We start from the raw sequence: 15088 nt of genomic DNA on the forward strand, positions 1-15088 counted from the left end.
GTGCTTTACTTCTACAATGATTATTTGGATTTTATTTTTACATTTTGTAGCACAATGCACAACACTAATAGACATCTGCTAAAGAAAGCAATACGGTCTCACAGTGAACGCACAGCCTTTTGCATCAAAAACAAATATTAATTTCTCCCTATTGTGCTACTAACAACACAAACAGATTTGGCGTAACCAGCATTAACCTTCTCTGCCCCTGAAGAACTATGCAGCACAATAAATCCGGAAAAGTCGAGATTTATTTGGGGAGGGGGACAAAAGCCCGAAACCAGGGACACATTTTAAACATCGCTTGTATAATGTTAGAAAAGTTGCTAGAATAAAATGTTTTGTTTTACCGTGCATTTCCTGAAAGATAGGAAGACTGAAATTTAAATGGCTGTCGTCATTTAATGAATTCATTTCAACTTCTCACTGATTTGTTAGAAAACCACACATTTTAAGAACAGACCAAAAGTATGAGCCAAACATTTCATAAAACATTGGTCATTGAGAACTGTGGTTATCTCCTTAAATCACAACTGGACACACGCACACGCACACACACACACACACACACACACCACAGTTTTCTGCAGAAAAATGCAAGTACACACACTACAGTTTTCTGCAGAAAAATGCAAGTGTACACACCACAGTTTTCTGCAGAAAAATGCAAGTACACACACCACAGTTTTCTGCAGAAAAATGAAAGTGCAGACACACATTAAATGTCCAGCTCACACGCACACACTCATTAAACAAGTATCCAGCACACACAACAGCTCATTAAATAAATATCTAGCACACACAACATCTCATTAAATAAATATCCAGCACACACAGTGGCTCAGTATAAGTATACAGCATACTGTGGTATCATTCACTCAGAATTTTAATACAAAAAGTTTTTTGTTAATGTATATTTTATAAAGAATAGTAATCTGGCATTAATCTGTTTGAGACTAATAGTTTACAAAGTCTCCGTGCTTGTCTCTAGTGACTAATCACTATTTCTGGTCAGATTTACATATCTGTCATAGAACAAAACGTTAAGGCAAATTCGGGTATGTTATGTCCCTGTCACTTAAAAGATGGTAATGATTAAGTGTACACACAAAGGACTATTACTGCAGAGCTCACTCAACTAGCGTGTTTAAATTTAATCCACAGGTGGTGCTGCGGTAGCGTTGTCTCCTCATAGACGTTGCCCGTTCGATTCTCAGACCGTCTTCTGTGTGGCGACATGTGAATGGGCATTCCTTCGTTTGCGTTAGGCCCGGCAAGTCAGCACGTAAAAATCTACTGCCAATCATTAGCGGACCAGAGTCCTGCTGTGGCGACCCCTAACCGGGAAAAGCCGAAAGACAGACAAACAATATAGCAAGAAATGTGTGAACTGCTGCCTACCAGTCGCACGCTAATGCACAGTGCAGAAAGTAAACAGTCTCTCATCATTTTACACACAGACCCACCCAATACACAACCTTTACAAACACACAGACGTCACTGGTTCTGCAGTCAACACTTAAGAACAAACCAAGAGAAAGAAAGTAAAAAAAAAAAAGTCATCCGCAAAGCGAATGACTCATGTTCAAGTTTCCTGGCATCTGTCTGCTGCTTGAATTTGATGCTGCTGAAGACAGATTAACTGAAACTGTAACCTCGGTTCATGTGGAAGGCTGGCAATAATCACTGCAAACTCTGTGTCACTCTGCTATAAAACAAATGGGTCTGTCAACCTTTTGTGTCTAAAGTGGGGAAGTAGGGAATTTACCATATTTAAAAAGAAGCGAGCTTCATGAAGCAGTGATAGACTTTTCTTTCTGGTCCTCGCAGTGGCCCTGTCTAGGAACACACACTCATTAAATAAATATCCAGTTCAGCACCCCCTTCCTACTTTTCCAGGCAGCTCCAGCTCAGTAAATCTCCTTCTCCAGCTCAATGAATATCCAGCAGCAGCACATGAAAATGACTCTGCAATTGGTATGCCTCACATGACAGTTAAGGATTTGAGCACACACACACACACACACACACACACACATACACACACACACACACACACGCGGGTAGCAGACTCCGGTTCATAATACGCACATGAAAATGGCATCTCGGATTTGCGGTTAAGGATTTGAACAGCCAGACATCCACGTTCAGCTTCAGCTCAGTTCTGACAGGCTGGCAGGCCATTTCACGGAGCTAATGTCATCGCACACGTGATGACATCAGCTCAAAAACCAGAAAATAAAATTTTAAAATAAAAGCGCTGGGAATTTGGAAATTAAGGGGTGCCACTCGAATTGTCACCCTGTTATTTGGACCCCAAAACTCAGTAAAAAACAAGTAATTCGGTATGGTTGGGAAGTATGCCCTGGATGTACACAGTTAAGATTTTACCTGGACAAATCAAAATCCATTAGAAAATCCAGTCAGCTCTTTGTTTCCTTCCACCCCAGGGCCCTGGGCAAGGCAGTCTCCAAACAAACCATTGCCTGTTTGATCAGGAAAGCCATTTGCCTCTGTTACTCGCACCATGGCAAAAAACACCCATTGGGGGGTAAAAGCTCATTCCACCAGAGCAATGGCAGCCTCCAAAGCCTTTCTCAAAGGCCTGGACACTGCTTCCGTTATGGAAGCAGCGACATGGTCCACCATTGACACTTTCACCAAGCACTACAAATTAGACAAGGTCTCTAGAGCACGAGGAAGATTTGCCATGGCAGTCCTACAGGGCTTTGTAGAATCAGCCTCTTCATCCACCACCCTTTCTTCCAACTAAGCTGTGGTACTCTCCCACAACAAGAATACTGCAACATAGAATAGTTGTGTAAAATCTTACCATAACCATAGATGTCCTTCTCTTCCATGTTGCACTATTCCTTCTTTCCTTCCCACCCACCAAGAACCCCCTTCTCTTTCTCTTACTCAGTCCAGCATATCCTTAGGCCCTTGGTATCCTATACCGGAGACCTATGAAAACCACAAAAGGTCCCCATGGCCATATGCATGACATTACTGGCAGCTCCTCCTGCTGGGCTTTCAATTCTAAGGTCTGTGCATGCAGTTTAAGGCCCCTTGTTTATGGCCCTACGTGTGACGTCCCATGCAGCTGCAACAGCCAAGCTGAAGCTTTTGTATAGGAGCCGATGTACTGGTCACCTGAGGGTGGAAATCACACAAGAAGAATACTGCAACATGGAAGAGAAGGACATCTATGTTTATGGTAAGATTTTACAGAACTATTCTTTCCTAATGCAACTGTATTTGGTTAGTTGGGTATTTAAAAGGGAAAAACTGAGAACTATTGAGAGATTGGGAAATGTGGAGCCTTATGAGAGAGGGGGAGAGGTGATTTTGAGCCTGGGGGAGTCTTAAACGTGCCACTGCCATACCATTTGCATTGTTGAAGTGAATGGATGTGGATGAATAAAGCTCAATGATATTAGAAGAACTTAACTATAATTTTTCCTTGTATTGTTTGCATCTCCTCTAACTCACATTGGGAATTTGGACTATATATTTGATTTGTTGTTTTCCACAGTTTAAGAAGTGTATTATAATTGCATTAGCAACATTTTTTTTTTTTGCTTTTCCCCACAGGCAAGATTAGTCTCCTTGTATTTCGATACAAAGAGGTATCAAGAAGCATTGCAGCTTGGTAAGTCCAGCAGGTGGCAGTACTGCTACATGAATTTTAACAAGTCCAGCGTTTATCTATTAGCACAGATGTACTGCATGACTAATGTTTTGTGTTGACTTTTATGCTTTTTAAACAAGTTAAGCTGATACTCTAAAAAAAAATAGACATGATGTCCTTCGTGTTTCACTGTTGCAGTCATTACGTTTGTGTAATCTGCTGGCAGGTTGCCCTCAGTCGGCCTGAATAACAAAGTCCGGGGTCCTGCGTCAGTTGCTGTCTCCTCTTCCATGACGTCAGGTCATCAGAGGTATAAAACATGCAGCCGATGCCATTTTAATCCATCTTTCTTGCCGCGCGGTGCCTGAAGCAGAAGCAGTTCGCAAGTGCCGGTCGGCCGACTCCTGAAATTTTCGTTTGAGTTTCAGAACCGAAGGCTTCAAACTAAAGCTAAGTACCCCGTTGGGGAAACTTTTTCTTTCTACTTACCGATGTCAGTAAAAGTTAATTACTGCATTACTTGTGGGAAGCAAATACCTCATAAAGATTTTCATTTGTACTTTATTCCTTGCCCAGGCCGTGATCACAACATGCCTTGCTGTTGGTTTTGTGCTAAATTTAACCAACGCACTATTAAGCGTCGGTATATTTTTGCTTCTAAATATTTTGGTTCAAGATTTAACTATCCTGAAATGTCGGTTAGCAATCAGACTACCAGAATTCACAAAAAGTGCAAGGAAAAAGACAAAAGACAGACTGTCGAGGTCCAAAACCGACGACGAAGCTTCTCCTAAGCTAGTCGCCGGTTCGCCGATACTCAGTGAGGTGCTTTCTCAGCCCCTCATGCCTGCTACTTTTGAGTCGCAGGCTTCTACCGAGACCCATTCGGAGTCTGGTATGCCGCGAGATTCTGCAAGTATTGAACCCGCGGATGTCTCTCCCTTGGATGGGTCCGGAGCCGCTGAGCAGGCACTGGCTTCTGAGGGTGTTTTCAGGCCTCAACATTTGTATATTAAACTGACGCCATCATCAAAAACAAGGCCAAAATCTACTTCTATGTCTAAAAAACCGACCCATGAGCTACGTGCTCAGACCCCCATGCCTAAACAAACAAATGATCAAAATGCCTTGATCAGGGGTTCCCAACCCCCCCCCCCTGCTAAGAGGCCTAGGCAAGGCACTGATTATGAATCTTCAGATCAGGTTTCCATTTCTTCTGCTTCCTCTTCTGATCAGGATTTTTTTATTCCACCTTATGAGGACTCTGATGCAGAGGAATCCATCCCTTCTGCTTCTCCTCCTGAGGATTACTGTTTTCGAGAGACTTTGCATACTTTAAGGGAGCATTTTCTGTGGGAGAGTCAGGGCTTTTCAGAATCCAAAAAGAGGCTTAGGACTTTTTCTTCAGCATAGGCCTTTGTCAATACCTCCTGTATTAGACATTGTTGATGTGTTCTCGGAATCAAGCATAGCTCCTTATTCCCTGCCTCTGGCTCCTAGTAAGCCAGACAGATATTACACGGTTCCTGACTCCCACAAATTTATTTTTAAAAATCCTGCTGCTGACCCTGAAACTATTTCTCAGGGTCCCAAGGGTGTTAAGGCTTCTACAGCCAAAAATCCTACTCCTTCTGATAGACTCCAGGGCGCTGGATAGATGGGGAAAGAAGGTTTATACGTCTGCAACCTTGATAAGCGGGGCTTTAAACTGCCAGTTTCATAAGCTTAAATATCAACAGCATGATGATCATCGTGTTTCATTGTTGCAGTCATTACACTTGGGTTATCCTGCTGGCAGGCGACCCACAGTCGGCCCGAGTTCCAAAGTCTTGGTCCGGCGTCGGTTGCTGTTGCCTCTTCCCTGACGTCAGTGCGCAAGGGGTATAAAAGTTGCAACCAACGCCATTTTCTTCAGTCTTTCTTGCCGCGTGGTGCCTGAAGCAAAAGCAGTTCGCAAGTGCCGGTCGGCCGACTCCTGAGTTTTTCAAAATTGAATTTCAGAACCTGAGTCTTCAATAAAGCGAAGTACCCCGTTTGGGAAACTTTTTCTTGCTCCAGACCAATGTCAGTAAAAGTTGTAATTGTATTTCTTGTGGGAAGCAAATGCCTCATAAGGACTTTCACTCTTACTGTATTCCTTGCCTAGGCCCTGACCACGACGTTACTAGTTGTCGGATTTATGCTAGATTCAATAAACGCACTATTAAACGTCGGTTTGATTTTGCTTTACATTTTGGACGAAGATTTAATTATATAATGCCGTCGGAACAACCGACAGGAATGTATAAAAAACGCAAAGACAAAGAAAATCCAGGCATCCGAGGTCCAAAACCGACTAAGCCTCTTCTAGGCCAGTCGCCGGTTCTCAGTGAGGTGCTTTCGCAGCCCCTGACACCCGCTACCTCAGAGCCACAGACTGTAATTGACAGCCACGTGGCAACACCGAGGACTGTGGAAACTCAAGGTATTGGGCCTAGGAATCTTTACCCTCAGATGGGTTTGGAGCCGCTGAGCAGGCACCGGCTTCTGAGGGTGTTTACTGACCTTCACAGCTTACAATTAAGGCTACTACAGCAGCAAAGGCAAAAGCAACAACAACATTGAAGACAAGGAAACAAGTGCAGCATTCTCCAGAACAGTCATCCATGCCAAAGAAACAAATGCTTAAAATGGCTGAAGACCTTATTACTTTAATCAGGGGTTCCCATCCCCCTCCTGACAAAAGGCCTAGGCATGACACTGATTATGATTCCTCTGATCAGGTTTCCATTTCCTCTGATCCTTCTGATCAGGGCTATTCTCTCCCTCCCTATGAGGACTCTGATGCTGAAGAGTCCATTCCTTCAGCCTCACCATCTGAGGATTACTCTTTTGGGGAAACCCTGCACACTATGAGGGAGCATTTCCATTGGGAGAGCCAGGATTACCCAGAATCCAAGAAAAGCCTCAGAGATTTCCTTCTATTGCCTCAGCACAGGCCCCTGGCTATACCCCCTGTGCGTGATATTGTAGATGTTTTTTCTGAATCCAGTCTGTCTCCTGATTCTTTACCCCCCTCCACCAGTAAAGCCAGACAGGTACTACAAGGTCCCTGACTCTCATAAATTTCTTTACAAAAACCCCGCTGCAGACCCAGCAACTATCTCTCGGGGTCGTAAAGGGATTAAGGCTTCCACTGCCAAAAATCCTGTCCCCTCAGATAGGGATTCCAGAGGTCTGGACAGATGAGGGAAAAAAAGTTTACACTTCTGCTACTTTAGCTGTAAGAGCTTTAAACTGTCAGTTTCACATGCTTAAATATCAACAGTACCTCATGTCATTGTTAAAGCAGAAAATGGTTACAAATATAGAAAGTCCTGACAGTAAAGAAATGCAGGATTTATTGCATGCAGTTGAACAAGTGGGAAAGCATACTCTGCAATGTGGTTTTGATTCATTAGAGGCTTCTTGTAGAGCCACAGTTACAGGCTCTGTTATTCAAAGACATGCTTGGTTGAAAGAACAAAGTTTACCTGACCATGTTAAAGTAAAGTTATTGGATGCTCCATTACAGCATGATACTTTGTTTGGTGTTAAGGCAGAAGAGATGTTAAAGAAAATAGAGGATAAAGCAAAGTCAATGCAAACGGTGAAAGATTTCTTACAGGTTCAACCACCAAGATTTAGTAGAAACTGACCTTCAAAAAATTGGTCCTTTCCAGTGTCAAGACAGGCCACAAAGAGGCAGATACAGACACCCAAGAGGCAGATCTCAGCCCCAAGGCTCCTACAGACCTAAACAATGGGGTGCATCAGCCCCCAAAGGAGGAGAAGACAAATCACAACCTTATAGGAAACAGTCACAATGACTTCCCTCTACAAATGCCAAGCTGTTACCAGTTGACAGCACCCCTGGGGGGAAAGCTAGCACTTTTCTCAAACAATTGACACGTGATCACCCAAGACCAATGGGTGTTGAATATTGTTTCTCAAGGCTGCAGGTTCCACTTCAACATGCTTCCAAAACCAAAAGGTATGCCAAACCTGCCACAAAACCAATGGGCAGAGCCACAAAAGCAGATTGCAGCTCTTATGGATATGGGAGCTATTCAGAAAGTTCCACTATGGATATGGGAGCTATTCAGAAAGTTCCACAAGAAGAACAGGGACAAGGATTTTACTCAAGACTTTTCTTAGTACCCAGAAAAGACAAAGCCTGGAGAGCAATACTGGACCTGCCAATCCTAAATACTTTCCTGGATGTTCCAAAATTCAAAATGTTAACACTGCAACAACTTCTGCCCATGCTGGGCAAGGAGGCTTGGCTAGTTACTTTGGATATCAAGGAGGCATACCTGCATATCCCAATCAGACAATCGTGCAGAAGATACCTCAGATTTATAGCAAGCTCAATGCATTACCAATTCTCTGCACTGCCCTTTGGCTTGTCTACTGCACCCAGGGTCTTCACAAAATGCCTGGCACCAGTAATTGCATTTTGCAGACAAAAAGGAATTCAAATATATCCCTACTTGGACGACTGCCTTATTCAAGCAGAGAGCAAGGACATTCTTCTAAAACACCTGGAGTTTGTAAAAAGATTGCTAATTTGCCTAGGGTACACAGTAAACGAAAATAAATCAAAACTAGTACCCCCTCAAGAGATAATATTCCTGGGTGCAAGCTTAAATACAACTGCCCAGATGGCTTATCTCACGCCAGACAAACAAAGGCAACTGACTCATTACTTTCAAATGATGGAAACAAAGATGCAGCTCCCTGCAAGAAAAATTCTGCAGGCCCTGGGTTTAATGGCATCCTGCATTCTACTAATTCCATATGCAAAACTGCATATGAGGAAACTACAGTGGTATCTAAAAAGTGTTTGGACTCAGCATTGTCACAGCCTAGAGACAGTCATAATCTTGATTCCTTGCCTACAACAGGAGTTTCGATGGTCCCAGGCCTGTCACCACAACAAGGGTCAGCCTTTCACCTTACCTATAGCCAAGCAGGCAGTAACAATGGATGCATCGGATTATGCCTGGGGGAGCACATATGGCAGGAAAATGTATTCAGGGCATGTGGCCGAAGGAACAAATGCATCTTCACATCAATCAAAAAGAGGTGCTAGCTGTACAGAATGCCCTGACAGCCTTCAAGGACCTAATACATCCAGGACAACAAGTAATAAAGATGGACAATACCACAGTTGTGGTACATAAACAAGCAAGGGGGCACACATTCCTACTCCCTATGCAGACAAGCCATGACTTTGTGGAACACAGCACTGACCTACCAGGTACATCTGCAAGCACAATTCCTGCCAGGAACAAAAAATACACTGGCAGAAGAACTAAGCAGAAATCTCATGGATCCTCATGAATGGAAGCTAAATTCACAAGTGTTAAACATGATAACAAGGAAATGGGGACACCCAGACGTATCTTTTTGCCTCCCCTCACAATTGCCAAATACAGAAATTTTGCACAAGGACTTATCACTCTCAAGCATAGAAAGTGGATGCTCTGTCATTCAGCTGGAAAGGCCTGACAGTCTATGCCTTCCCTCCAATGCCTCTACTCACCAAGGTGCTTCTAAAATTCAGACGAGAGGCCAAAAATGATCCTGATTGCACCAGACTGGCCACGCCAGCACTGGTACCCACTCCTAAAGATTTTGTCCCAAGGCCCACCTTGGCCTCTACCTCAAATCACTCATCTTCTGACGCAACAAAACAATCGGATTCTGCACAGTCAACTCAGAACCTGGCAGCATGGCAGATAATGTAGCCACTCAGACTGCACCTCTCTCTAAAGTTGTTATAGATGTTATTTTGGAAGCCAGGAGGCCCAGCACTAGGAAATCTTATGCAGAAAAATGGAAGAGATTCTGTGCTTGGAACCAGGCACAAGGCCTCGAACCACTTGTCCCTACTATACCTCAGATTTTTCAATACCTAACTGAGATGTTGGACAAAGGCCTATCTTTTCCATCCATTAAAATCCATGCCTCTACCATTTCAGCTCATTACAATACGGATCCTCCTATTTTTTCACATCCTCTACTACGACAGTACCTCAGAGGGGCAAAGAATGTAAGACCTCCTAGGAGAGAGCACCAGTACCTACGTGGGACCTCAATTTTGTTTTAGAAAAACTAACATTACCTCCATTTGAACCAGCCAGCACAGCTGATCTAAAATTCTTGTCATGGAAAACTGCTCTGCTCCTAGCAATCACTTCAGCAAGAAGAGTCTCAGAGTTACAGGCATTAATGGAACCTTTCCTCATTTTTCATCAGGACAGGGTTTCTCTTAGGACAAACCCAACATTCATGCAAAAAGTGGTCTCCAATGTGACCTTAAACCAAACCATTCATTTACCTACTTTCTACCCAAATTCCCAGAATAAAGGGGAAAGACTTCTGCACGCTTTGGATATATACAGACAGCTACGATTCTACTTGGACAAAACAAAAGCTTTCAGAAAAACTGAGCAACTGTTTGTAGCATATGCTGCAGGATCACAAGTAAAGCCTATTACAAAGCAGACAATCTCCAAATGGATAGGACACTGCATCCGCTTCTGTTATGCACAGCATGGCAAGTCTGTGCCTAAGGGCATTAGGCCTCATTTTACCTGAGCAGCAGCCACTTCAGCAGCTTTCCTCAGAGGAGTACCAACCAAAGACATTTTAGAAGCTGCAACCTGGAGCTCAGTGCACATTTTCACCAACACTACCACTTGCCTCTCTACTCCAAATTCAGAGCAGGCTTTGCCACTGCAGTTCTGCAGGGATTGTTGGCCTCGCTAAATCCAATTTAGACCCAGCCACCCAACCTCAGTTTTGGGATTCTACCCAAGTGTAATGACTGCAACAGTGAAACACTATGAACATAGTACAGTTGTGTACCTACCATAAATGTAGATGTTTGTGTGTATTCAGTGTTGCAGTCCAGGTTACCCACCATCCCCCTTTTCTTTGCTGGGACTTTTCTGTACTCCTCAACTCTATACAACCTATGTGGTTTATTTGCTTGTAGATGAAGGAAATGTTTATAGGAATATATGCATTTTTTTGGCATATTTTTATCTTTTCAGCCTTCCTATATGGGGGCACCTGACAACTGGGGCAAGAACAACTGAAGAAAACGGCATCTGTTGCAACTTTTATACTCCTGCCGCATTGATGTCAGGGAAGAGGAGATGGCAACAGACGCCGGACCTAGACTTTGGAACTTGGGCCGACTGCGGGTCGCCTGCCAGCAGGATAACCCAAGTGTGTAATGACTGCAACAGTGAATACACTCTAACATCTACATTTATGGTAGGTACACAACTGTACTTTATGGGCTTACTGAAACAGAAATTGATGATTTCTGATTGTGTGGAAAATAGTTAAAGGATTTATTGCATTCAGCAGAGCAGGTTGGAAAGCATACTTTGCAATGTGGTTTTGATTCCTTGAAGGCCTGTTGCAGGACCACCATAACTGGATCTGTGATAAGAAGGCATGCTTGGCTCAAGGAGCAAAATCTGCCTGATCATGTTAATACTAAATTTTTGGATGCCCCTTTACAACAGGACAGTCTGGCAATAAGGCAGAAGAGGTTTTAAAAAAGATGGAAGACAAAGCTTAAATCTATGCAAACTGTGAAAGATTTCTTGCAAGTGCAGCCACCCAGGTACAGTAGACACTGGCCTACTAAGAATTGGTCCTGTGTCCAACAGAGCTGCTCAGGGCAAACCCAGACACTCCAAAGGCCCCAGGTTTCATTCACAAGGATTTGACAGGTCAAAGAAATGGGGTGCCTCTACCTTCAAATCAGGAGGTAACAAAGCACAACCCTACGGTAAACAGTCTCAATGACTTTCCTCTGCCATCTCCAAGTACTTATCTTTTGGCAGCCCCCTTGGGGGGAAAACTAGCACTTGATGCTCAAAATTGGCATTTAATTACCCAGGACAAATGGGTATTAAACATAGTATCCCAGGGGTACAGATTCCATTTCCACATGTTGCCAATTCCAAACGGATGGCCAGATCTGCCACCAAACCAGTGGGCAGAGGCCCAGAAACAAGTCATGCCCCTCATGGATAATTCAACCAGTGCCAAAAAAGGAAAAAGGACAAGGATTTTATTAAAACATGGCTTCCAATTCTGGACTTATCCATTCTAAATATGTTCCTGGACATTCCAAAATTCGAAATGCTGACTTTACAACAACTACTGCCTGTGCTAGGCAAGAATGCCTGGTTGGTAACTCTAGACTTAAGAGGCATACCTGCATATCCCAATAAGGGAGTCTTGCAGAAGATACCTCCGCTTCAAAGCAGGCTTTTTACATTACCAATTCTCTGCACTGCCCTTTGGCTCATCTACTGCGCCCAAGGTCTTTACAAAGTGCCTAGCACCAGTGATTGCATTTTGCAGACAAAGAAACATTCAAATTTATCCATATGTGGATGATTGTCTCATTAAGGCAGAGGACAAGGACACTCTTCAACATCTGGTGTTTGTAAAAAGGCTTCTAGCATGCCTAGGGTACACCATAAACGAAAAGAAATCACAACTGGTACCCTCCCAAATAGTTAAATTCCTGGGTGCAAGCTTGAATACAACTGCCCAGATGGCTTACCTCACGCCACACAAATTCATTTGACAGCATTCTTCAAACAAGTGGCAATAAAAACCCAGCTATCTGCAAGACAAATTCTGCAGGCTTTGGGGTTCATGGCATCCTGCATTCTACTAATTCCATATGTGAGACTGCATAGGGGGAAACTTCAGTGGTACCTAAAAAGCTTATGGGAGTCAACATTGTCACAGCCTGGGAACAATTATTCCTCTCATTCCCTGCCTGCTACAAAAGTTTCTTTGGTGGGCAGAGGCATGTCACCAAAACAAGGGACTGTCATTCATTCTACCCCTTGCCACCCAAACCCTAACTACAGACTCATCAGTCTATGCTTGGGAGGCCCATCTGGCAGGGAGATGCATTCAGGGCAAATGGAGCCCAAATCAAATGCATCTACATATCAACCAGAAAGAAATGCTTGCTGTTCAGAATGCTCCAACAGCCTTCAAGGACTTCCTTCATCCAGGACAACTACTGATAAAGATGGACAACACAGTTGTGGTATGTAAACAAGCAGGGGGTACCCACTCCTACCCCCTTTGCAGACTAGCCATGGCCTTGTGGAAGACGGCCTTGACTTGCCAAATAAATCTTCAAGCTAAATTCCTGCCAGGAAAGCAAAATACTCTGTCAGACGACCTAAGCAGAAATCTTATGGACCTGCACGAATGGAAACTGGATCCACAAATCTTCAGCATGTTAACACGAAAATGGGGTGAGCCCAGACTTGGATCTATTTGCCTCTCCCCAAAACTATCAGTTGGACAAGTTCAGCTCAAGAACTCGTCACAAAAAAGCATGGAAAGTGGATAGTATATCCTTCAGCTGGAAAAACCTACCGGTCTATGCCTTTCCCCCTCTGCCTCTTCTGTCCAAGGTCTTACTGAAAGTCAGACAGGAAAAAACAAAAATGATTCTAATTGCTCCGGACTTTCCTCGCCAACACTGGTACCCGCTTCTAAGGAATATATCACACCTTCCTCTGTGGTACGTGCCTCAAACACCTCACCTATTGTCTCAGCAGAACTGTCAAATTATGCACACTCAGCTCAAAACTCTGAATCTTGCAGTATGGCTAATCAACTAATTTCACCAACCAGTAAACCATCTCAGTAAACCTGTGATGGATGTCATTTTGAAGGCCAAGAAGGCCTAGTACTAGAAAATCTTATGCTGATAAATGGAAAAGATTCTGAGCTTGTAACCAAGAACAAGGAATAGACACAGCAAAGCCCAATACTCCTCAGATTTTGCAATACTTAACTGAGATGCTTCACAAGGGCCTGTCTTTTTCTTCAATAAAAATCCATGCATCTGCCGTCTCGGCTCATTACAACACAGAGCCTCCCCTCTCTTCTCATCCCCTGGTAAAACAGTACCTCAGAGGGGCCAAAAATTTAAGGCCTACCAGGAGATCCAACTCTTGCATGGGGTCTCAGTTTTGTCCTGGAAAAACTCACCCTACCTCCTTTTGAACCAGCAGCTACTGTGGATATAAATTTTCTTTCTTGGAAGACTGCCTTTCTTTTGGCAGTCACTTCAGCTAGAAGGGTTTCAGAACTACAGGCTCTCATGGCAGTGGAGCCTTTCATTATCTTTTACCCGGACAGGGTGTCCCTCAGGACCAATCCTTCTTTTATGCCAAAGGTGGTATCCAGTGTGGCTCTTAACCAGACCATTCAGCTGCCAACTTTTTTCCCAAATCTGCAGAACAAGGGGGAGCAGATTCTGCATTCATTGGATGTACACAGACAACTAAGATTCTACTTAAATGGGAGAAAATCTCTAAGAAAGTCTGAGCAAACTACTGGTGGCATTTGCTGCAGGATCAGAGGGGGAAGGCTATATCAAATCAGACTATTTCTAAATGGATAAGCCATTGTATTTGTTTCTGCTACTTGCACCATGGTAACCCGTGCCCAAGGGGATCAGATCCCATTCCACCAAGGCTGCCTCTACTTCAGCAGCTTTTCTCAGAGGGGTTCCTACCAGAGACGTTCTAGAAGCTGCTACTTGTAGGTCAGTTCATACGTTCACAAAGCATTACCATTTACCTCTCTTTTCTTAATCCAGGGTGGGCTTTGCCACTGCAGTCCTGCAGGGCCGTATAGCCACTCCTAATGTTGTTTAATTCCATCCTCCCATCCATAGCTTTGGGATTCTACCCAAATGTAATGACTGCAACAGTGAAATATGAAGAACATAGTACAGTTGTGTACACTTACTATAAATGTTGATGTTCAAGTGTATTCACTGTTGCAGTCCGGGTTACCCACCTGCCCAGCCTCCTTTCTATACCTCTTCTTTCCTTCACTATGCTTAAAAGCCTTTGTGGTGTATTTGCTTTTAGTTGAAGGTAAATTTTGTGTGCTCTAAAGTGCATTTATATATTTATAGTTGTGTATATATATATATATATATATATATATATATATATATATATATATATATATATATATATATATATATATATTTTTTTTTTGTTCCCCATTTGGGGGGCACCTGACATCTGGGCTAAGAAACTGATTAAAATGGCGTCTGCTGCATGTTTTTTTACCCCCGACGACCTGACGTCATGGAAAAGGAGACAGCAACCGACGCAGGACCCAATACTTTATTTAGGCCGACTGAGGGCAACCTGCCAGAAGATTACCCAAATGTAATGACTGCAACAGTGAGTGCACTCTTAACATCTACATTTATGGTAAGTGTACACAACTGTACTTTTTTGACTGTGTAATTTACAGTTTGGTTTATATTTTCTAGTAAAGATCTTTGTCTTGAGTGGTGGAGAGATGCTCAAACGTTTTGCCATCTGATTTTTAAGGTAATTGACT

At 43.3% G+C, this 15088-nt stretch overlaps 1 protein-coding gene across 4 annotated transcripts in view; it reads left to right on the forward strand.

The window, feature by feature from the left end:
• The window catches only part of PSMD11 (proteasome 26S subunit, non-ATPase 11), a 2265797-nt gene that overhangs the window by 740123 nt on the left and 1510586 nt on the right, over window positions 1-15088 (forward strand). For all 4 annotated transcript variants that reach the window (XM_044055234.1, XM_044055235.1, XM_044055236.1 and 1 more), the window contains one exon: window positions 3595-3652. In XM_044055234.1, coding sequence (XP_043911169.1) covers window positions 3595-3652 — 58 coding nt within the window. The remainder of the gene's footprint in view (window positions 1-3594; window positions 3653-15088) is intronic.

Source organism: Protopterus annectens, chromosome 13.part0 (assembly GCF_019279795.1).
Source record: "Protopterus annectens isolate FY-2018-M chromosome 13.part0, PAN1.0, whole genome shotgun sequence".
Taxonomy (NCBI): domain Eukaryota; kingdom Metazoa; phylum Chordata; order Ceratodontiformes; family Protopteridae; genus Protopterus; species Protopterus annectens.